General features: G+C 39.9%; 1 protein-coding gene across 2 annotated transcripts in view; it reads left to right on the top strand.

Annotated features, from left to right (window-relative positions):
- Window positions 1-24,343, top strand: part of SLC1A3 (solute carrier family 1 member 3) — a 75,067-nt gene that overhangs the window by 13,224 nt on the left and 37,500 nt on the right. For both annotated transcript variants that reach the window (XM_070519755.1, XM_014831246.3), the window contains exon 3: window positions 8,667-8,804. In XM_070519755.1, the coding sequence (XP_070375856.1) occupies window positions 8,667-8,804 (138 nt within the window). The remainder of the gene's footprint in view (window positions 1-8,666; window positions 8,805-24,343) is intronic.

Here is a 24,343-nt window from a genome sequence, read left to right as displayed (position 1 = left end):
GCACTATCAAGGAATCAAGGACATTAGCATTCATTAGAAGAGATAAGATAAATTCATAATAAAGCAGCTAAGATTTATAATGCTTTTGGTTTACATGGTTCTTTTAAACTCAGGACATTTCGCTGAGAATATTAAAATTTAAGAGGATCTTAGATACTGCTTGTTCCCATCTATCCCTCCCATTCTTCAGATTTAAAAAAAAAAAGGAGTCCAAAGAGATTTTGTGATTTGAAGATATGGGCTATGGAAACAGGCAAATCTAAGTTTAAAACTCCATTCTGCCAACATCATTTATTGGCCATGTATTGGCCATGGCCAATGGAAAAATGGCTTTTTTTTCTGGGGCTCAATCTCCTCATCTATAAGATGATAACATTAAATCCTGCAGGTTTGATTTGAAGATTAAATCATTTAAGTAGGTATCCACTGGCATAATTTACTGGCAGTATCAGGTCCAGAACCCTCATCTCTGACTCTCAGCCCATGATCTTTCTACAGCATCACACCTGCTTTCCTTTATGTTCAAAAAACCTGCCTTGTGAGAGAAATAGGGACCAGGAGCTCTCATTCCTGGTTTGTGAATCTAAACAGGTGAGAAACTGTAGTTCAGTCAAGATCGAGTTTCGCACGTCATGAGTGAGAAGTCACCATTTGGGAGAGAGGGGATGTTCCTTAGGGAGCGCTGCTCTGCTCACAGAGTGCAGTGGGGGAAAGGATTTGCTGTGGAGCACAGAGCAGTGATTCCTCCATTCCAGAAACATTTTCACAACCAGTTGGAGGCCAAGCACCAGTGGATACTGGTCATCCGAAAGAGAGTAAGTCACGCTGTTTATTCATTCATTCTGCAATACATTGAGCACTACTATGTGCCAGGAACTGTTTTAGGGGCTTAATATACATCAGTGAACAAAAGTGAAAAAAAAAAAACTGTTTTCTTGGAGCTTATATTTTAGCAGGCAAAGACAACAATAAACAACAAGTATAATAAATTAGAAAATGATATTGGATTTTGGAAGGTGATAAGAACTACTGAAACAAATAAAGCCAGCTAAGGGAGAAGAAAGTTCAGGGTAGGCATCATTAAGAAGATGACATGTGAATTAAGTCTTAAAGGAAGTAAGCCTTGTGAGTATCTGGGAAGAGTGCTCTAAGCAGAGGTAAAAGCCACTACAAGGGCCTAAAAGTGGAATCATGTCTAAGGTGATAGAGGAACAACAGTGAGGCAAATGTTGGGGGGGGGTGGGGTGCGTTGGCGTAGGAGCTGAGTTCTGAGGATGGTGGAGCTGGAGAAGCAGGCCGGGGGCAGCCATTGCATGGCCTTAGGTTTTCACTCCACAGGAGATGGGGAGCCAGTGGAGAGAACAGAGAGGAGTGACATTCTGACCTAGGTTTGGGTATTATGTTGGGAATAGACTGGAGGAGAGTGGCAAAGTGGAAGCAGGGAAACCAGTAGGAGGCTACTGTGATAGTCCAGGCCATAAGGAGGGTGATGTTTAAATCTTGGAGCCTTCTTCATTCATAAATTAGAAAAGAAAAAGAATGAGGCATGGGGAAAGTCACATAGAGAGTTAAAGGCAGGGCTGGGACTAGAATCCTAGCATCATTCATTTACCTAACATCTAAAGAGCATCTTCTCTCTGAGTGTGTCTACGCCACACTTAGTAGTGAGGAGACCACTAAGCACCTTAAAGCAGCCTAGTGAGGAGGCCTAGAGACCTTTTCAGGGTAGACAGACCCCAACCGCCAAATGCAGCTCACTTATTGAGTGTAGGAGGGACCTGTGACCTTGCTTCTAAACAATAGAATTTGGCAAAGATGATGGATGTCACTCCTGTGATTTTGTTACATCATACACTGGATTGTTGTAACCTTGAGACAAAGTAGTGCTAGGTTTGTTTTTTTGCTACAAGAGGAAAAGATCTTACCTGGGAAATAGTAGCATTATGTCACATAAAACCAGCAGTATGTTATCAACAAAAATATTTGATATTCTTATTTTTCTTGAACCATATTGCATACAAGTAGACAGCATGGTCCCCTTTATGGCTAAAGATCTGCAGGTCAAGCTTTTTCTGGGTATGAGTTTGGGTGTCCTTCTGACTGGTGTGCAGTGTAAATGCTAGAAGAGCTAGTTGGCTCATTCTGGATGGGTGTTTGGTAGTTTTCTTGTGGCAGCCTCAGAATGTGAGGTCTTTCTCTCAAGATCAGTGCCACTATTACTTTTAGATTCTCTTTTGGCATCTGAGCTCTTTGGGGGCATCATCTCTTTTTCTGGAGAATTTTGCATTGTGAGTAATAATTCTAGAAGGCTTTTTGGTCTTCTAAGCTGTTCATGATGGAGTTTGGAGACAGGGTAAAAACTTTAGTAAAATTTTACTATTTCAAACTCCAACATTTACCAAAGTTAAGTGGGTGATTTGGTCCAAATTTTGGTTCAAATTGTGCTTCATTTTTTTACTCAGATATTTTCTGGCTTCTCAATATTTTCAATAATTTCATCAGATTAAATATGGACCAAATTCTTAAAGTAGGTCTAGCTTTTAACTTGTGAGTTTTTGGCCTTCAAAACCAAGCCCATGGTGTGTTCTTTCTAAGGCTCCAGTGTGCACATTGTGTCTTAGTTTAGAAAGCGAAGTGATATGTAATCTTCCAAAGAAGTGTTTGTTGTGTAGACTCCCCAGGGGAAACAGTGAACCCCTGAAGAACTCACTTCTTGAGCTTTCCACATCAGGAGAGAGAAAGTATTTAAATAACAATGCATGTTTGCTCATAGCATCCAACCAGCACAGTTCATTTTGATCACCTTAGACATTCTAGTTAAGATATCTCCTAAATTCTAGAAATCTTGTTAAAATACTAAAGCAGGAATGATGTAAGATGGTTTACAGAGAGTGAGCCATCTGGGTATTGCTTGTGACATCTGTGTATTACACAATGTCACCAAGATGCAAACTTTGCAGAATTTGCTTCAGCTCTAACAAATCCTGCTGGAAGTTATTCTGGTTTTTATTGTTATTTTTGCAGCTTAATCAATAATAAAGGATCTGTTCTTTTCCATTGAAGATCTGGCGGCCATGAAGGTTTTTATTAGCTCTGGGAACATCAATCAATGTGCCTCAAATAAGCGCCCACTAATGGAGCTCAGCTCTGCAGAGGCAGGGGGCTGCTGTACCAAAGGGAAATAGGACTTGCTCGCCCAGATACCTCTAATTGGTCAGAAGGGCAGAGTGTAGAGGGCTCTGAGAAGTCTGCCTATCAGGCTATGGAAACGTGTTTCAGGGAAGGCTTTTTTAATTGCTGGGCTAGAATGCAATCAGAAACCTGAACTGCTTACCCAAAAAAGCAATCTTTGCATTCAGAGCATTTCCTCCTGATTTGATGCTGAGAGCGGGCTGACCTTATCACAATGATTCCACCTCTAATGCTGCCTGTCAAAGCAGAAAGCTGAAGAAGAATGTCTTTTGTTTATTTATTCAGCAAATAAATTGAAAAAAGCTAGAGGTTGACTTCATTAAGTAAAAGCAACAAAACAAAACCTTTCCCTAACTCAAGCTCTACATTTAGTTAACCTAATTAAAAATAGAACAGAAAGATATGCAAAATATCGTGTACTAACTTGGGCTCTTTAAATTAGTAGTGGGACTATTGCGAGGATGTGAGTACAGCATAGTGTGGAGAGTCTGGGCCTGGAACTGGACAGTAGGTGTGATGTCCACCTCAGCCACTCACTTGGCCTTGGGGAAGCAGCTTGACCCCTCTTTACGTCAACCATGGCTCCAACCTGTGCCATCTGTGTGGTTTTGGCAGCTTACCTCTCCTTTCAATGACTCTGGCTCTTCATCTGTGAGTTGTGGATGTTACTAGCCCTGGCCTTCATGGTGTCCATGAGGTGATGTGCTTGGGAGGACTTGGCATCTTGCATGTGCTGAGCACTGTTGGCTGTTGTCATTCAGCATGGGAACCTGCAGCATGTTTTTATGTACTATCCTCTCCACCTTTGTTATCGACAGTTTCCAAGAATTAAAATGTGTGCCATGGAGAGAAAAGGCAGGCTATTTTAATTAATAAATTTTATATGTTTAGTTAAATCATTCCATAAAAGAGGATTTAGAATAACCATTTTAAACAGTGACCTGGTACTAATAATTGTATTTTAAGGTCCTCAACAAGTAAGAAGACCTATAGTGGGTTCCAAGACATGCTGGGCACCTCTGGGGCATCTCTAACAGACCCAAGCCTATTATTCAAGCGCTTCTACCTTTTAGGGGTTAGAGATGCTGAAGACTCAGGAGCCAGGCTCATTTGAGAACTCTTCTCAAGCCCAGGCTGCAAGGATGTGTCTGTGTTTGAGAGGCATTAAAGTGTTATAGAAAGAGTGCTGGGCTTTGTTTAGAATCCCCCAGGTCAACCCCTTGCTAGCTCTGTAACTTTGAGAAAGTTAACTGACTTCTGAGCATCAGTGTCTTCATCTTTAAAATGGACATGATAATATCTACCGCTTAAAGTTGAGATGAGGATCATGCCACCATTAATGCATAGTAAGGGCTCAATAAATATTCCACTTCCCCAACATAATCTCCTCTTTCCCAAGAGTAGAAATGGCTGCTAAACCCAAAGATAGTAAACAGACCAAAGCATAGTCAGGGACAAAACTGATTCAAAGTGTATTTACAACATGCTATCCCTCCAAACAACTTCTCTCTTCAAGCCATTTGACCTAAAACTATCCCTTATAAGTAAATGACGTCTCCCCTCTGCTGTTTCCACTATAAAGAAGAACTTTTTAGAAAATGTGGGTTCTGTATTGGAGAATGTAAAGAAACTGAGGCATCCTAGAATAGCTGATGCCAGGACTACACTTCTAAGCAAGACCAGCTTATTGACTGGATGGAGACAGGAGAAAAGTACCACGACCTCTTGAGATTTTGCTTCCCTGACTGTCTTGCTGTTGCTCTGTTAGATACCTATTTGGCAGGTTGAAGAGTTAGAAGCCTTTTTCATTCATACATTGCCCAGAATTCATTCACTGGACTGGCTTACTTTCCCTCCTAACACTTACATGAAAATTGGTTGCACTGAGTAAATGCGGGGTTTGATGGGGGAAGAGGAGAAAAGGAACCTGAACACCCAAGGAGAGAAAGAGGCTGGATGCAGCCAATGTGACTGTAGAGAGGAGAGGAGAGTCAGTGTTGCTACAGGTTAGACTTTGGGAGATGGGATCAAGTGCACCTGGTATTTAGAAAGAATCATCCCTGCCTTCATCTACACTGGCTTGTTTCTTGCTCCTAGAACCTATATCATTAGTAAAGCAGCTATCTATCAATTTTTTCTAAATTATACATTAAATAGGTTTTCTGGACTTGCCAGGATCCTGCCCACCCTTGGAAATATTGTTGTATATGAGTAAATACATTTTGAATAACAGCCAACTTAGAAATGAACTTGTAAAACCAAACCTAGTCTTAAATTGTTACTTGGGGGATATCTAAAATTTCTAATAGCTTGATATGTTCAAATTCCAAATGACCAAAATGAATTTCTTGTGTTTACTGTGCATATTTTTTGCTACAATCGAATGACAGATGTTTAAATGCATTAAAGATCAGAAAACATAATCAATTCCAGTGAAATTGCATTTAATTGGAAGTAAGGTAAAATTTATAAATATTTACTTATTTATTTACTTATTGTAAGATGAAGCACTTACCTGAGTGTGCCTTGGCCTTTATATGAACAAGTAGGAAAGAACAAGATATAACCAGAGCTTTTTGTAATTCATATGTGCTTTTGATGCTGCTGTGTTAAATAATGCACACTGACAATCAGAATTAAATGCCTTCCCCAAACCAAGTTCTAGGGAGATTAAACGTTCAATATTTTAAAACAAACCAAGAAAACCATCAAAGGAGAAAAAATGAGTTAAAGATTTATCAAATTTAGGAGGGGAAGGTAAAGTTTATAATTCTTAAGAAGTCACGTAATAAAAAGATGTGCAAACATTATTTTCTAAAAATGCAAAATGCATGTATATTTTAATGTGATAATATATGGCAAACAAATTAAAAAAATAGTTGTAGCAAGTATTATTTTATACATAGGCAAAGGGTAATTGTCTTAATTATTAACGAATCTATACGAAATACATAGATACATATATATATATACACATATATAAACTTTTAAACTATTAGGATTTAGTAAATGCTTAGAGAAAATGCAATTGGAAGAAATGGTCAGCATCATTAGATATTAAGTAAATTCAAAAGAAAACAAAAATACATACCACTTACTCTACGTTCACAAATTTTGCTTGTTTTAACAATTTTTTTGACAATACTCTGCTTCTGGAGGGATAGGATATAAAGCCTTCTCATTCACTAATGGAACATTAAACTGCTGGGCCAATCAATTGGGAAAGCAATTTGATAACATGAATCGAGGTAGTCATATTCTTTAACGTTGTTTCCATCTCTCTAAACTATACTAAAAAAAGTATTCCTAGGGGCTGGCCCCGTGGCGGAGCGGTTAGGTTCGCACGCTCCGCTGCAGGCGGCCCAGTGTTTCGTTGGTTCGAATCCTGGGCGCGGACATGGCACTGCTCATCAGACCACGCTGAGGCAGCGTCCCACATACCACAACTAGAAGAACCCACAACGAAGAATATACAACTATGTACCGGGGGCTTTGGGGAGAAAAAGGAAAAAAATAAAAAAATCTTTAAAAAAAAAAAAGTATTCCTAGATATGAAACAGCCTTCATGTATTCATCATGGTGTTCTTCATAAAAATGAAAAATGCTAAACAATCTAAACGTTCAACAGCAAAGGCTGTATTGAGTAAATTTTGATGCAGTCATTGGATCTGAGGTCATGAGGCCTACAAGTGAAGTTTATGGTGACCATATACAGAAAAGTATATTCTGCGTGATTTCCATATGTTTAACTCTGTATGGGAACACTCTGGAAAGAAACCTACTGAAGCACTAGCAGTGGCTGTCTCTGCTCTACTGGAGAGGCAGAGAGTATGTGAGGTGGTCAGGAACGTGAGATCTGAGTGCAAACTGCCTAAGCATAAATCCCAGCTCTGCCACTTGAGTAGCTATTTGACTTTGATGTTGAGTTGCTATTGGAATAGGGCAAGTTTTAAGTGTATTATGGTTAGATTTCTCCATCAGTGAATTGGGGGTAAAATAGTACCTACCTCCTGGGGTTTTTGTGAGGATTAAATTTACTATCACAAGTAAAGGACTGACAACTATGTCTAGCATATGGTAGGAGCTCCGTAAACATTAGCTGTTTGCTATGTAAGCAGTGGAACCAATATGGACAGGCTTTTGCCTCCACTTTTCTACATTTCCAAAATCAATTTTTCTCTCTTGGGTATATTACTGTTACATTGGAATAAAATAATAAACATTTTCTGAAGGCCCTGAAAACTGAGTCAGCTGGATTTTCTAGTCAAATAGCTTCAGGCTCTTAATTGGAATATCACAGTATGCAATCAAAGAATGGATACTTCATGGGTGCTGAGACCCAAGAATTGAAATCAGAGTTGCAGTGACAATTGAAAAGAACTTTGCATCCAATTTCATAAGAGAAGAAGCCCATTTCATAGGCAGTTAGGGTGATTCCATTTTCTTAAAGGACTGTTTGCTTCCTTTGGAAAAACTTTATGTCCCACCAATCTTCTCTTCCCCTTCTCCAACCTCTAGCTTCTAGATAACTCATTACTTCTCTATAACTCACATGTTTTAGTAATAGCAGGGCAAAAATTTTGAAAATATTTACAATAATGGAATAAGTACATTTTCTTGAGCAGGAAAAGTAAATTAGGGAGATGGGAGAGGGAGTAAATTTATTCAATATCTTTGTTAATTTCCAAACATTTCAAAAGGTATCCTGCATAATTTGATTTACATATAAAGTTATCATTTAAAAAATGTATTTTAAAGTTCCAGGAGAAGAAGGAAAATTAATGGGAAAATTACTTTCTCTTTCCTCTATTTTCCGCTAAGTTTTCAGGGAAAATTTTTGGGAAAAAAAGTCTCTGCTCATTTTAGAGTCCTCTCTTGCCAGCAACTAACAAGTCTGTGCAATAGAGTTGCCAAGGCAATATCAAGACCATGTAGACAGAAAGTGTGTGCAGAGCAGGAGATGATGAAAATGTATTAACAGTGTGAACAAGAATCTTTTTAATTAGAAAAAAAATAAAATTGCAGTACCCTTTATAAGTAGTTGTGCTAGCAATTCTAACATCTGTTGTTACAAAGGAATTTCATTATGAGGCTTTTTTTTCCCATATTGCCTCGTTCACGGGTACATGAATCGTCTCCTGGTTATGCCCCAGTCTTCGTAACTCTCTACTGAACCATGTCAAAATTGCTTCCCCTGCACTTAAGTTAGACAAAGAAATTTTTCGTTTGCTACAACCAGGGACATTTTTTCTATAAGTTCTGCTCGATGCCCGGGTTTCAGTCAGACCCTTCCAGACTACGACTAAAAAGATAGATACAGCCCTTGCTCCCAAAGCAGCACAAATATTTGCTGCTTAAATAAATTTACTCTTGTCAGAGAGGAGTGATTACCAGCCAAATACTTGCTCATTTTTCTAGGACTGTTACTTCAGTTTCAAAAAAGACTCAATTTTTCTTTTTTTTTTTCCCTTCAGGTACAATCCTTGGATTTACCCTCCGACCATATAAAATGAGCTACCGGGAAGTCAAGTATTTCTCCTTTCCTGGGGAACTTCTGATGAGGATGTTACAGATGCTGGTGTTACCACTTATCATCTCCAGTCTTGTCACAGGTACCATATGCAGTTGCTTTTTTTTAAGTGTGCTTATTGCAAAAGATCGCTTAGAAAAACAAATGCTTTAGGTTTCTGCTGGATGCATGCTCTGTTCTAGAAAAAAAAAAGTCCCTTCAAAATGATGGAAAGGAGGCTTAAGTAATGCATGAATGATTATAACTCTCGTATTTTACCAATCACAAGAGGAAACGGATTTAAACAGCCACGTAATCTGGTCTGCCTCACTACCAACGAGGTGCTCTGCTAAACACTACACAACCAGCCTTCTCTGACCACAGCAATATAGTTGACAACAGCGTACAACAGGTCTGTTTTCTCACCCTCTTATCCCACCCAGATAACATCTGGTTGGACAGCCTATTAGCTATTGATGCAAGAATGCTTGTTCTCAGAGCCACCAGGACTTGAGCGGGAGCCTTCTTGGAAGCCTCATCAAGAGGTAATGCCCACAACACACTCACCAACTCTGCTGCCACCAACACTTTGTCTTTTCCTGGTGAACCCGCATGATTTCATTTCCTTCTCCAGTTGTCCCCCACCCCCGTTACCTTTTACGCTGGTGGGAGAATGGGGAGGGGGTGGGAGATTTCCCCATCCAGATATTTTTTCAGTTGACATTTGGATTTTCAATGAGTGGAAGCTTTGCAGGGTAGAATTCTGTTTTCTATGACAGCAAGATAATTTACTCCTACATGGGAAATAAGAGTCATTTGTATATGTGATTGACAAAAACAAACAGAGCCAGGAAGTTGCAGAAAAATGTTACTGTACATTCCTTCCTGCCCACTCTTCTCTTTCCCCACAGCACATCTCTGACTTGGAGAAGGAATGTCCATAGACACTGCCCCAACAGGATGGTTTCTGGGTTTGTAGCTAAAGCCCAGAACTCAGGTATTACTGACCCTGTTCTCTTTTCCAACCTTGGCTCACTGTCCCTTGTTAGGCAGATCACTCGGCCTCTATGTGAGCTGGCTCTGAGCATCTTTTCCCCTCCCAGGGAGTTCTCAAGGATATTTATAATCTCCTTTAAAGATCTCTGTGTGATAAGAATTTCATAGTACAACTCAAAAGTCATGGGGCAAGATTCTGGCTACTACATACCTTGGTGGGCTAGCCATTACTTGGACAGAGCTATGTCAAATTTTTCCTCAATGCCTTGCAGATCTCTGCTGACTTCCACTTGTCCAGGTCTTTAAACACGTGATTGCATGTACACGAAGCTCCCATTGGAGGAATGAATTGCCCATAAAACAATCATGTAGACAGGATGATTTGGGGTACTTGTTTTTGAAACTGGCCTGGCCCATTGGTGACCAGGCGTAATCATAGCAACCACAGTTCTTAACCCAGAAGCTAGATTAATGCTGATGTGAGGGCACATCCTCCTTTTGTTATCCACGTGCTGCTGTTTTTCTGGGAAACAAGTTCTTTGCAATAAGCGCTTAGAGGACAGAACTCACGTCTGCCATTTTATTTAGTGAAGAGCAAGGAGTCCCTCTTCATCTCTACTGACTATTGTCTGAATTGAGTATCTGTAGTTTTCCTGGACGCAAACTGAGGGGTCCTGCATCCTTTTATACTGTTTCTTCAAGGGTAGGAGCAGTGTTCCGAGATTTCTGCTTTCTGGTAATTGTGCTAAAAACCCACTGTGTTACCCTTTATAAGAGGAAAGCCCTCATTAGGTACAATTAGAGAAAATGTTACTTCCTCTCAGTAGAAATTCTAGTTGACAGTTGCCTTGAAGTGGCATTTCCTGGTATTTTCTAATACTTAACACATCAACTTTATTGAAGGAATGAGAGCTTTCGTTGAGTAATTTTGCAGGAAAAAACACTATGATGCAATCCCTTTTGCATGGTTAAAAAGAAATTTGTGGGTAAACCTTAGAGGAATCATGAACATTTATAATATTTCTGTTAAAAAGAAAGGAATTATAAGCTGCAAGCAACCGATATAAAATGAACTTTTAAAATGTAGCCTAATTGCAAGTTGGGAATGTTGCCACTTGGGACCATTAAGAGAGTCTCAGCTCTTTTTCAGGAGAGTGTTAAGACAAGGGGCATAATTTAGTTTGTCAAAGATCTTTTTAAGGCTTAGTCTCAAAGGAGTAATTTCCAAGCTACGTGGTAATTTAGATACTTATGATCAATTGGAATGAATGATTGATTCAATAAGAATTTCCTTCAGGGTTTTAAGTACAATGATTCTAAGCCAAAGTGGAGTATGACCCAGTGGGAATGGGAACGAGGGAGTAGTTCTGCAAATGACACCCATCCTTGGAGGACCCCTGTGTATGTTAGGAGATGTTACCTGAGAATGTTTTGCTTCGGGAAGGAAAGAAGTCAGGCTCCACTATGTTAGAATGGAAAAGCAAACTCAAATGCCACGAGTGGCCAAGCAGGTAATGAATCTATATATATGAAGCTGCCCTTTCAGGCTACTTCTTTTTTTCTTTTTTTTTTTACTTTTTATCAAAGTTTCACTACTTTGATAGAGTCATGGATACAGAGAACTATTTCTCTTAGACAGGAAAAGTAACAGGGACAAGTGTGATGATAAATGGAAAATGATCCAGCTGCAGGATAGTGTAGACAGAGGGAGGCATGGAGACCATTGTGACCTGAAAAGTATTAGCTCCAGCCAATTGTTACCGTGTGTCAACAAGGGCCAAATCTCCCAATTGTTCAAGTGAATCCAGAAATCCAAAATTTTTAAGAACCTCTAGACTTTTTATTGTTGATGCAGTTAACAGAACAAAACACGGCAAGCCAAATAAAGCATATTTGGAAGCCCCATGCAACCCTTGGGCTACCAATATTGGAACTCAGGTTTGAAAATGGATGCCATTAATTATAAGAAATGCATTGCTAAGCTTGTGCATCCATCGCGTTATCACTGGGTTTCATATGTTGCCTTATTCCACTGTTGACAGTTCTGTACCAAAGCTTAACTCAACATGGAAGCAGCTACTAACCACCACATTTATTGCCAACTAAACAAATCGCTATTGAAAAACTTCTCTCCATCTTCTGGGTATAACCATGTTGTGTCACAGCTGTGCTGGTCTTTTGTGTACCCAACAGGAACACCAGAATAAGAACTCCGAGGTCATGCTCCCATGGAAAGTATTTCCCAAGGGGAAAATGCTTGACAGACTTAGTGCTCTTAAGTTCAAAAGTCCCTGGGCCCATGCAGACAGAAGTTCAAATGCATGAAATCCTTATTGCTTTCTTGGAATAGACATTTTCTTTTAGAAGATTCTGTACATTTAATTGTATTGAAGTCACGTTTAAACTCTGAAAAATCTAAACTAGGTTTTTGTACTTGGAACACCATGTTGATGAGTTCTAAAGCCCCTGTAAGCCATGTTCTCCATTTCCTGAATTTGAAATTCCAATCTTTCCAAACATCCTTGGTGTGCATTAGCATTCCTGAATCACAGAACAATGCTGCCAGAGAGAAGCTGGGAGAAGGCCTAAAGGGCTAGATTTGTACTCAAATACCTATTTTTTGAGCAAGAAGAGATGTCTGTGCCAACACACCACATAGTAAAAGAGGGGTTTGGTGCCAATTTCTATAGATTTGGTCAGGATAGACAGCCAAGCTAGATATTTCACCCTAGAGATATGAGTTGCTTTGGCTGGCTTAGCCTGATTAAATTTGCTAGATAACATTAAACTCCATTTCAGGTTGTGCTGTGTAGACATAACTATCACCTCCTTACTTTGGGATCGTTTTAGAAAATTAATGCCTTCTTCTTTTCTCTTTCTAAGTGTACATTCCTCCTCAATCGCTTACCTCAAAAGGTATCTTTTGTGTCTCCAGTTTTCTGGAAGTGGGGAGCACAGCTTTTGACAAACAATCTCTGTGGAGTTGGGCATATTGTATGTAAAAGGGAGTTGGTGGGAGTATCAACAGCAACAGTCAAAGTAGCAGCGGGATCTGGGGCCCATGGTAGGGCACACTGGAGGTAAGATTACAAAATGAATGAAGTTTATCTTTTAACATTCCTTCCTTCATTAACAGTTGTTTATTGAGTTCTTACTGTGTCAAACACTGAACTAGGCACAGGGGATACATAAATACAGAGTATAGTCCCCAAGAAGATGTATGTTGGGCAGGGAGGAGCTTCCCTGTGCCCCTTAAATCATACAAAATACCTGAGCAAATTCCAATTCTAGCTTTGAAGGAGTAGGGCTGGTCCTCTGTGCTCCCAACTAGAAAGGGATAATTTGATTGGTTTTAAGAACATCATCCCAAATCTGATTTTTGGAGTCGTGGACAAAAGATCTTTGAAACCCATTTTGTTCCTGGAAAACTCTGACAATTCTTTTTTGTATCCAAAATGAAACAAATTAAAAAATAAAAACAGGAAAACAAAACAAAACAACACCTGCCTGCCTGTAATCCCTCCTCCACATGACAAGCTCTGTGACATGACATGTCACATATTTCCTAGGCAGCTTCCTTCCAAATCTGTAGACCAATGAATTCAGTGGAACGTGGGGCTTAACTATAGTCAAGGCCAAGGAGCTGCGGGGACCAGCGCAGGACTCTTTTACCCGAGTAAATAAAAGTAGAAACAGTAACTGTGGTACCTCAAAGTATGGCCTTCTGGCTTCAGAGAAATAGCAGTTACAATAAGAGTAATCTAAAGTTTTGTCTTTAATTTAACGTGAGAGGGCAAAAAATGAGCCAGACAGTTCTTAATTCTTGGACATGTGAAAGGTTTGTTAGGGGCTTGCAAAAATGAGAGCCAAAATCACCTGAGAAAAATTTAGTATTTTAAACTGTTCATCGCCATGGCCCTGGGGTATAGATGAGACCTATTTGAAATACTCCAGGCACTTATGCACAAGAAAAGGGACTGTAGATTTATCTTCTTTCCCTCACATATACATTTTATTGAAGAAGAAAACAAGTATCTGTCTCAGGTGGAGAGGAATTTCTTTGCGCCTCCCTTTCTTCCTCTGTAAAATGAAGGCGATCACAGTACCTGTGTCATGGGGTTGTTATGAGAATTTACAGCTGGCACACACTGTGTGTTCAATTGGTGGTAGCCATGGGCAGTGAGAGCAGCAGCGATGAGTGTCGTGGTGGTCCACATCGTATAAATGAAAATTCTAGAGCAGGAAGCGAGAACTTCAGTTCAGGGTCATGGAACTAAGCCTCCAGATTCCACGCGTCTCATTTGTCTGTGATCCTTGGAGCCGTCGCTTTCCCATTGAAGGCAAATTAAAGAAACCATGAAGTTAATCAAGTAACAACATGGGAGCCTGAGAGAATTCCTTCCTCGCCACCGCGGGGGATTGGTTTCTGCCCTGCAGCATGGGATATGATTACCTCATCACGGCTGCCTACTTCTAAGTACTGTCATTCGTTCGTTATTCAGCTGCCTAGTCTTTCCTGAGAGACTCAGCCCCAGTGTGTGACACCCTGGAATCCACCAGGCAGCAGATTCCACACATGGCATACATGCTGTGAGCGGAGCTTTCCAGCTAACCAAAACTTTAGCCAAACGGAATCGCTGCCTCAACACGCAAACACACTTCATGGCAGCCTGGAAACAAGCCAGACAGAAAGAAGCTTCAGCCCAGCTCATTTGAAACCAACAGGCTGGTTCCTCTTTATTTTCTCTCTACATCTGTACACGAACATGAGAAGGGAGGCTAAGTCATGTCCATCTAGAGAGGAAGGTTGTAGGATATCATGGGAAGACCCATCTGAGCCATCGTCTGGCTTTTTTGCATCATATGGAAATGAAATATGGGCAATTAATTTTTTTTCTTTTTTTTAAGTGGATTTGGGTTTAGGTAAAGTCATTTAAGTTTAGCTATTCCAGAAAATGTCTACCTTTCCACTGCAGACAATTTCATTCAGTAAGCATTTGTTGAGGTTTTTTTATGGACCAGCTACTTTTCTAGGACCTGAGGATACCAGAATGAAGAAGACAAGGTCCTTGATCTCAGGGAGTTCAGAGTCTGGTTGGGAGATAGACTTGTGATTGCAATATCACAGGGTAACAATGACCCAGGCAAGATGACCCCAGCGAGGGAACAGAGAAGGGAATGAGCAATGCAACCATCCCTCTTCCGACTCTCAGGGAACAACTCTACCAGCAGGAAAGAAGGAGCTTTTTTTTTTTCCTGCATTGTTTTCCTCACACCTGACTCTTTCATCGTCAAGTGCAGTAAGAGCCAGAGATGGGGCCCTGTGAGGTTCCCAGCAAAGTAACCCCGGGGAATGTGGCATCTCAGATGGAAAGTCAGAGAGATGAGGCACCTGACAGGATTTCAACCACAGAAACTTTCCCTTTCTGAGGGGAGCCACTCAGCTCTCAAGGGGGGAGCCAGGAGACACGAGGCTCTCTGAGGTGGAAGGCACTAGAGGTAGTATAGTGCAACCTGACACCCAGAGCGGGAATCTCCTCTTCAGCACCCCTGGAAGCAGACCGTCAGCAGCAGCCTGGAAGTTCCATTCTCCGATGGGCCAAACTGTTGAGCAGATGTCTGTCTCCCGTAAGGTCCACCTAGTGGTCCTAATTGCACCATATGGAGCAGCAGAGGATGATGGTCCTTCAGCTGGTTTCAGGAGGGCACCTGAGCACAGCCTAGGTGCCCCAATTCTTCCCATGCGCCCAGTTCTTCTAGGCCCTTCATCATCCTGGTTGCCCTCCCCCGAAACCCCATTGTGTTCCCAAAATTGAACCCAATGCTCCAGATGTCACATGACTGGGTAGGGAGGGTCACCAGGACCCAACCCTCTGCTAATGCCAGCTGAGGTTGGGTCAGCTGTTGTATCAGCTGCAACAAACCATTGGCTCAGAGTAGTTCAGCTTGTGGTCACCTAACCCCTCAGAATTGAATATTTGTGGAAAACTTTTTGTGATAAAAGTAGACAGTTCTTGAGTTGAAAGATCAGAGGCCCTAGACTCAAGGTTCTGTGTGAGACGTGGCATTCCAGAAGGCTCGGGCCTGTGTGAGTTGGGAATTCTTATCTGTGAATTTCAGCAGCTTCAAATTAGCCTGTGGTTTTAATCAGTTCTGGTTTATAAGACATGTTTGGTTTGGTTTGGTTTGGTTTTTGAGGAAGATTGGCCCTGAGCTAACATCCACTGCCAATCCTCCTCTTTTTGCTGAGGAAGATTGGCCCTGAGCTAACATCTGTGCCCATTTTCCTCTACTTTATATGTGGGATGCCACCACAGCATGGCTTGATAAGTGGTGCTAGGTCCACACCCAGGGTCCAAACCGGCAAACCCCGGGCCCCCAAAGCAGGGCACGCAAACTTAACCACTACACCACCAGGCTGGCCCCCTAAGACATTTTTGAAAGTGTCTTTTAAAAGTATATAAAAGAAAGAAAATTTAGAATCTTTCTTTAAAATTAAATTATCATCTAAGAAAAATAAGATTTTTTCCCCTTGTACTACCAATTTGATAATTTCCTTCAAACCACTGTGGAACTGCAGGTCTGTGGGAAGTGTTGGGAAGGGATGCTTTTCTTCTGTTGATAGGATAATGGTTTCCAGGAGAGCAAGTTACCGATGAATTCTGATTGGAGATTGAGTGGGGGCTGGGGCAGGGGGAGCTTCTGCAGTGGGGCACCATCTGTGCACTTCCAGCTTCTGGAGTTCACATTCTGAGAGCCCATATTGTCCCATTCAGATTAATTACACAACATGGAATCTAGTGCCCAGATGCCACCTCCTCTTGCCCCGACCCCCCCAATTCTTCAGTTAATTTGTCTGAAATGGGGCTTGGAAATTGACATTTCTTTATAGTTTTCCAGGTGATTCTGCCGTGCACCAAGCGTTGGGAACCACCACTTTACACTTTTTCTAGAATTGGTCTTCGGGGATGTCACCATTTAGTTCAGATCCTTCTTAGTTTACACACACCTTCTTCCAGGAAGCCTTCCCTGGCTTTCCCCTGGCCCCCAACAATACATGCTCCTGGAAGCCTAGGTTCATTATTCCATATGGTTTTATTTAAAGTCATTTAAATAAAATGAATGCTTAGTATTTGTATGAGTAAAACAATATAGAAATATACAGAGCAAAACATGAAAGTACCTCTACCCCACCCCACCCCACCCCCTAAGACACCCAGTCCATTGACTTTGATTTGAATGGACTTCAGCTTTGGGAGAACTGCTCACCTTGGAAATGACTGGGAGCCTGCCTTCCCTTGTAAAAGACTTCTCTGTGTCCTGTAAGCCGAGTGAAAAGATGCTGGAGTTTCTACCAGCAGAAAGATATGTATATATAAGAGAGAGAGAGGGTCTGCCAAACCCAGACAAGACTTTCTGTGAAGAACTCTTTAGGAAGAGTTCCGTAAGAAGAGGAAGATGATTGTAGGTCTCTTGGATCCATGACATCCATGTTACCAGGACTTGTCAGTACTGTTGGAGAAAAAAAAAAATCTACCTATATCCACACACACTCTGGTCTCTTCTATAATATCCCTGGGCCCCCTCCCCCACCTACACTTAATAACATATCTGAAAGCATTCCTTTGGCATGGACCCCAAAGATAGTCTTAGAGCCAGATATTAACATAGTAGTTCTTAAACATACTCAGGAATAACAAACGGAAAATTCATAACATTCTTATGGGTACATTAAAAAATGATTACATATTGGATTCTATAACATGATATAGGAATATATTAGCTATAAGAAAATATGCAGTATAAGAGAAAAACTATAAGCCTATTTTCATGAACAGTATAAGCTATTAAATCTAAGCATGATTGACAACTTCAAATTTTCTAATATCATTTAGGTATAATATTTCATAGTTTTCAAGCTCTTTTTCTGCTAGCATTCAAACATGTAGAAGGCAAGAAAGGCTTAAGAAAAATTTATAGTAAAAGATCTTAAAATTGAGAGAATTCAATCTATTGACTTTAATCTATTCATTTTTTCCCCCTGAACTGGGCACATAGTATCATTATTTGATTTCAGCAGAAAACACTTGGGTTTAGCTTACAGAACACTGATGTTCTATCTGAACATGGCTTGAAGTCAGTATATAATTTCCCCTTAAATAAACATCTGAACACTAACTTAACAACTGCCAAGTGAGGTCAAGTGCCTGAAAAGTGCCATATACATCACATGAGCACATTTTCCTTATGTGAAAGATGGATATAGAGCAATGTGGATCAGACTGTCAACTGCTAGAGGCATACTTGTTGCCATCCACCACTAACCTTCCCTTCTTCCTTAGAACGGTAGGAACTTTTTTTTGGGAGAGGTATAGTGGCCCTGAGCTCACATCTGTTGCCAATCTTCCTCTTTTTGCTTGAGGAAGATTGCCCCTGAGCTAACATTTGTGCCAGTCTTCCTCTACTTTGTATGTGGGATGCCACCACAGCATGGCTTGATGAGTGGTATATAGGTCCACACCCAGGATCCAAGCCAGCAAACCCCAAGTCGCCGAAGTGGAGCACACAAACTTAACCACTATGCCACTGGGCTGGCCTCCGATAGAAACCTATTTTTACAATAGAAGGAGGGGTTCTTTTATTTATATGAAGTCCCTAAAGTTATTTCTTGGTACTGGTAGACTATCTTATTTCACGATGGCACTATTTTTTAGCAGCTTCACTGAGATATAATTCACATGCATACAACTTAGCCATATTAAGTGTGTAATTCAGTGGTTTTTAGTACCTTCAAAGAGTTGTGCATCCATCACCACAATTAATTTTAGAACATTTTCATTACCCCCAAAAAATTCCCACACTCCTTTGCCATCACCCCCCAGTTAGCCCATTCCCCCAGCCCTAGGCAAACACCAATCTATCTTCTTTCTCTATAGATCTGCCTTTTCTGGGCATTTCATATAAATGGAGTCATACACTATATGGTCCTTTGTGACTGGCTTCTTTCACTTAGCATAATGTTTGCAAGGTTCATCCCTATTGTCACATGTATTAGTATTTTATTCCTTTTTATAGCCAAATAATATTCCATTGTATGGACATCCACGTTTTATTTATCCATTCATTAGTTGGTGGACACTTGGGTTGTTCACTTTTTGTTTTTTTGGCTATTATGAAAATGCTGCTATGAACATTCATGGACATATGTTTTCATTTCTCTTGGGTATATACCTTGGAGTAAAATTGCTGGATCATATGGTAACTCTGCTTAACCTTCTGAAGAACTGCCAGACTGTTTCCCCAAGTCGTTGCACTATTTTACATCCCTGCCAGCAGTGCATGAGGGCTCTGATTTTTTCACATTCTTGCTGACACTTATTATGTCTTTTTTTCTTTTTACTCGTCTGTTATCTGTAAAAGATTCATGTTTTAGCTTAAACTTTTGAAGTCATGAGATATGTGGTCTGGGGATTATAGTTGTGTGTTTTACATTTCAAAATGGTAAAAGTCAAATATTAAGACTTTGGCTATATACTAAAATAATTGTTGAAATTGCTTAAGATGCATGTAGACTCATCAATTATAATTTTTTGTTACATGAAAATACATGCCAATTTTTTCAGTTATAGTGAATTAAAATAAAGTTAATTTAAAAAAGACAGATGACACAACAATGTGAGTATATTTAACACTACTGAATTATACATTTAAAAATGATTATGATGGTGAATTTTACATTATATGATTTTTAACACAATTAAATATTTTTTAAAATGAGGTAAGTGTGACATTTTAATGTCAGTTCTTTTGAAAGGGCATTCTCAATGGTTGTTTGCTTATCAGTCTTACCTACCAGTTAGAGATTTTACACAAAGCTTTCAAAGGGCATCTTCCACTGCTTGAGTCAGATAGCTTTCTACCTGTGCCTGGATTTCACTTTTGGAAGTGTGTTGTATGGATACTTGAGTTATCCAGAATGTTAGTCCTTGAGGGTAGTGATCAGATAATCTCTCTCAATTGAGACATTCCTCAGCTGCCCCTGTGGTTTGGTGGTAAGGGTTGGGGTGGGGGAAGAGACAGACTGAAGCAAGAGGACCTCTGGATTACATACTCAGGTCCCTCTAAGGAATGTGGATGCTAAGACTGGAGAGCTGATACAAATCTCACTGGCATGAAATGGATTTTATGAGTTGCTTCGGTGCCTGGTACATTCAGTTCACAGAGTGGGCCTGTTGCTGAAAAGTTCTGTTGAGGTCTTTTACAATACTATTGAATTATATATTTATTATAATTGCTTTTATTATGAGCTATTATTCCAGGTCAGTTATTTTCAATTCAGAAAAAAAGTTTGCTTTCCTTAGGTGTCAGCATTTGGTGATTGCAAGAGCCCGTCAGGTTATGTTCTTTTAGGGCACACCTTTTTAAGACACTAGTAAAACCTCATAGCCCAATCTTGAACTCTGTGTCTTTGAAGAATGACTTCTACTGCCTTTTGGCCGTCAGTAAGAGCTAAAGTGAAGCTTGCCAACTGACCATTCTCAGTAATTTTAGGGTTGTCTCATTCAGCTTCCATCTCATGTATTGAATTCCCAGCAGCACGTTTTACTTTTACTTGATGAACTAGTTTATCGAGGAACTGATTATTGCTAATTTTTGTACCTAAATAGAGCTACAGCGCAAGTAACTTGTTGCATTGATGTTGACATCCTCTTACAGATATATAAGTAATGTACAGGCTAATTACAAGTCATTTCTTTGTGTTTGTTAAAGAAAACCCTCAAAGACTCTGGGGAAAGCTCATTTTAAGCAACCAAACACTCTTTAAAGAAACAAAACTATACTGCTAAGGGAAAACTAAAGACGGTTGGGTCTTTTGAAATTGATGTCAAGGAGGGCAGCATTGGTGTTGCTGCCCGAGACGGGATGGATTGTTGGTCTGATCAACAAGAATTCTAAAGAACACTGATAGAGTATTCCATGGACTATCCTTGATAACAAGCACTAGCTTTTTTTTCACCGACAGTTGGTTTCCTCTGTTTATTTAGCTGTTTCAGATTATCCTTTCTGTGTTGAAATCCACACAAGGGGCATAAAATTAAAACCCTCAAAAGTAAACAAAATATCCCAGGCTTTTTGGAAATCTAAATGTTAGACATTGTTCAGTAATGTCTGCCCTCTGTGGTTGGACAAAACCACAGTCTGGTATGTATGTGTGTCGGCTTTGTTCCTCAGCCCTGTGATTCGCTTTTGGTGGCTCAGGGCCAGAGTTTCCTCTCGAGGTGCAAGCTGCATGAAGGCAGACAGTGTGTCTCTGCCTTAATTAAGCCTCACAGTCAAGCTCCGCAATAGGTGCCACACTGGCACCGTGCTGTGCGACTGTTTGCTCATGTTGACAATGACAATTGAACCCCCCCCCCAGTGGGAAATGGGATTTGGATATTAGTAGGAAAGCAATTTGCAGCATCCTATTTGTGTTCTCTTTAAGGAGAAAATTCCACTGAGTGGTTCCTAAGTCTTTGAAAACTTTCGATTTCAATATTTCTATTTTGAGAGTACTCACAAATAATGCTCAAAGGGATATTTTTGAGAAAAAGATACTTGAAACTTTGCAGGTACGAGTAATTCCTGCCTCAGTGGAGTACAAATAGTGCTATGTGAGGGAAGCAGAGGTGCGAGGAGGAATTCAAAAGTACGCCATATCCACCCCATGTTCATTGTGCCATTGGGATGTGAGGGTCGGGGGTAGAATTGGTCCCATGGGATATTTCTCATTAAAATCATCTCTGTCCACAGCCCTAGAGTCACAACCAAAATGTATCTATTCTAATAAAATATAGGTCCCATATGGTACCATGTTGTAAAATATATATTTGTGAGTTGTAATGGAATTGGATCTACCCACCTGGGACTCACACACAGAAGATGCAGAGAAAGTTTCATGATTCTGCATAGCTAAGTTTTAGGTTTTCATTTGTTTTCTTTAATTACCCTATTGGAAATGTGTGGTTCTTTTGTGGTTTCAAGTAAGAATCTAATTTGATCTTTTTCCTCTTAAAATACTTTGAGTCCTGGGAGTACTCAACAAACACTCACTGTTAACCAATTTCTATTTTCAGCCACATGCCAGTCATAATGCAACTTACCAAGAGGACTTGAATGAAATAATTTAATTATTTTCAATGTACAAAAGGCAAAATTAGCTGCCATGGATTTGCACACTTGATCCTTCCAAATGAATGTTTTCACTTTGGACATTCAATCCAGATACACTTAAATTCAAATATATCTTTTGTTAAATGGACTGTTTCCTTTGGCATTCAAAATGATTCCAAACTTTGCTTGGGAAAGAAAGAGAGATCAAATATATTAAAACAAATTTAATCAATTTTACTTTGGCACATTGTTCCTGCCAATCTACCCGTCGGTCTACTCACCCCGAAGAGTACACAAAAATTGAGATAAAATCAGTGATTCTTTCATGGAAAGAGATTTTGTCAGCACCAGAAAAAGGCAAATTTGGTCAAATTTTGTCTCAAACGCTGTTTCCTTAACAAACATCCAGACTCCAGTCATCCATTTTCTTTTATTTTTACAACTGAAATCAGTTTTTGAGAAAAGGAAGCAGTCTCAACAATTATTGCACTTAAAAAGAGAATGGTTTCTTTTAGCACAGTTTATCACAGTAACTTCAAGAGTTTTTTTGTTTCTTGTTTTTAAATTATCCCAACCTTTGTGTGGAGGAAGCTAAAATGGGCTTTGCTTGCTCTGAGTCTGTAGTGAGCCTAACAGGACAGTGAGGGGCCTGTTGTTTGAATCATCCTTAATTTTCCAAGCCTTGTGGTGTTAGGGTTAATGTAAGCTATTCTGCATTTCCATGTGATCATCTAGAATTTTCTTTCAATTAAGGCATTCATCAGCATTTTAGTATATGTGCTGCCGAAGCGAGCACCAATCAGCATTGAATTTGCCATTTGGGTTGTATTGATTCTTTATTTTGGGCACCAAACACATAGATATGCAAGAAGTGGTGTTTTATTCTTCTAAATACCTTTCCATTATTAAGTTTTTTAAAATGATTGCGCTGTCTCAATGTCAAAAGCGAAAAGGCTTGTGTGTTCAATTATTTTACCTACAGACAGGACTATGCCACTGTGAGCAACAAACTTAAGTTTCAAAAATTTAACTTAGAAACTATTCAAGGAAATTTGAGATTTGTGTCAATAAACCTTCTTTACTGTTGACTAATATAATTTGGAACACAGTTCTTAAATTAATTCAAGCCTGCAAAATCTTCCGTTTTGGTCCCCGTAATTAGATCTTTGGACAACCTCCAAATGCATTCTGTGCCGCACCTCGTAGTGTCTCCTCCTCTGTATAGTTTGAGAATTTGGCTTTTACAAACTTTTCCCTTTGGAAGGTATCTGTGGCTTCGATGGGCTTTGTTCACAGTGCTTTTGTGGGATAAACCCCCTGGCCTTCTTGTCACGCTGAGCGACTGATACCAACTTCCCACAGGTACAGATAGTTGAAATCCACACTCAAAAAGTGCAGCCTCATCAGGAGAAAGGGTTGAAAAGGACTTCTTTAGTCATGAACAGACCCAGTGTGTGACTGGTCATTAGAGAGAGCAATTCTCTTTATTTTTCCTTTGAACCACATACATTGTGAAAAGATTCAGTGAAGGCAAGTGTGGGGTTTTAGCCCTCACATCTCCCACTGCATTAATGACCTGCGGTTCAAGGGTTACTAAGACTTCAGTAGAAGAAAAAAATATGAAAACAGAAGAAGTATTCAAAAGAAACACCACAAATATACACTTTTATGCTACCTATAATGAGCAGTCCTAACTGTCAATTCAGTTCTTATATTCTTTGCGTATGTTTAATTATAAAAGTCACAAATCGAGCTTAGCTGAATGAATTTATCTGATGGGCTCATGGGTAAAAGATTCTCTGAGAATTTCATTATCTCCATCACAAAAAATGGACAGTTGGCTTAAATTCCTATTTTTAGGCTTCTGAAAGAAAAAAAAAACAGTTCTGTCTCCTGTTGGTTGACATGATCAAGATGGAAAAGTGACATAATGAACAGGACTCTAGCCTTTCTGCAGCTTGCTGTCGATTAAAAAGAAAAATATTCCATTCTCTTCATTCCAACAGATTCATTCTAAGACAATTCCTGACAATGTTGAAAGATCAAGGTATAGTTCACTTTGAGAAAATACTCTAAAGAAAAGTACAGATCAATGGTTCACAAAATGTTTCCAGTCTCAGCATACTTGAGGGATAAAAATCGCTCTTCTTAATAGCTAATAGTAGCTAATGTAATCTCTTGTTTTTGTTTCTACTGGTGTAGGGGGAGCAGAGGAGCCATGTAAACTTGCATGGCTCAAAAGAACACTAAAGATTATTCAGGTACCAATACTCACTTCCCTCCCTCCAACCCTTGAGGGAGCTGTGCTTTCCCAATTGAGAATAATTGTGTGAGTTTTCCAAAAATAATAAATTATAAAATGCTCCACCATAGATTATTTTAGTGCATTTAACATTTGACTCAGGGGCTGGCCCCGTGGCCTAGTGGTTAAGTCTGGGGCGTTCCGCTTCAGCAGCCCGGGTTCACAGGTTCAGATTCCAGGCATGGACTTAC

This window comes from Equus asinus, chromosome 10 (genome assembly GCF_041296235.1).
Source record: "Equus asinus isolate D_3611 breed Donkey chromosome 10, EquAss-T2T_v2, whole genome shotgun sequence".
NCBI classification, from domain to species: domain Eukaryota; kingdom Metazoa; phylum Chordata; class Mammalia; order Perissodactyla; family Equidae; genus Equus; species Equus asinus.
The sequence above is the reverse complement of the archived record's forward strand: the minus strand, read 5'-3'. Positions and strand labels throughout refer to the sequence as shown.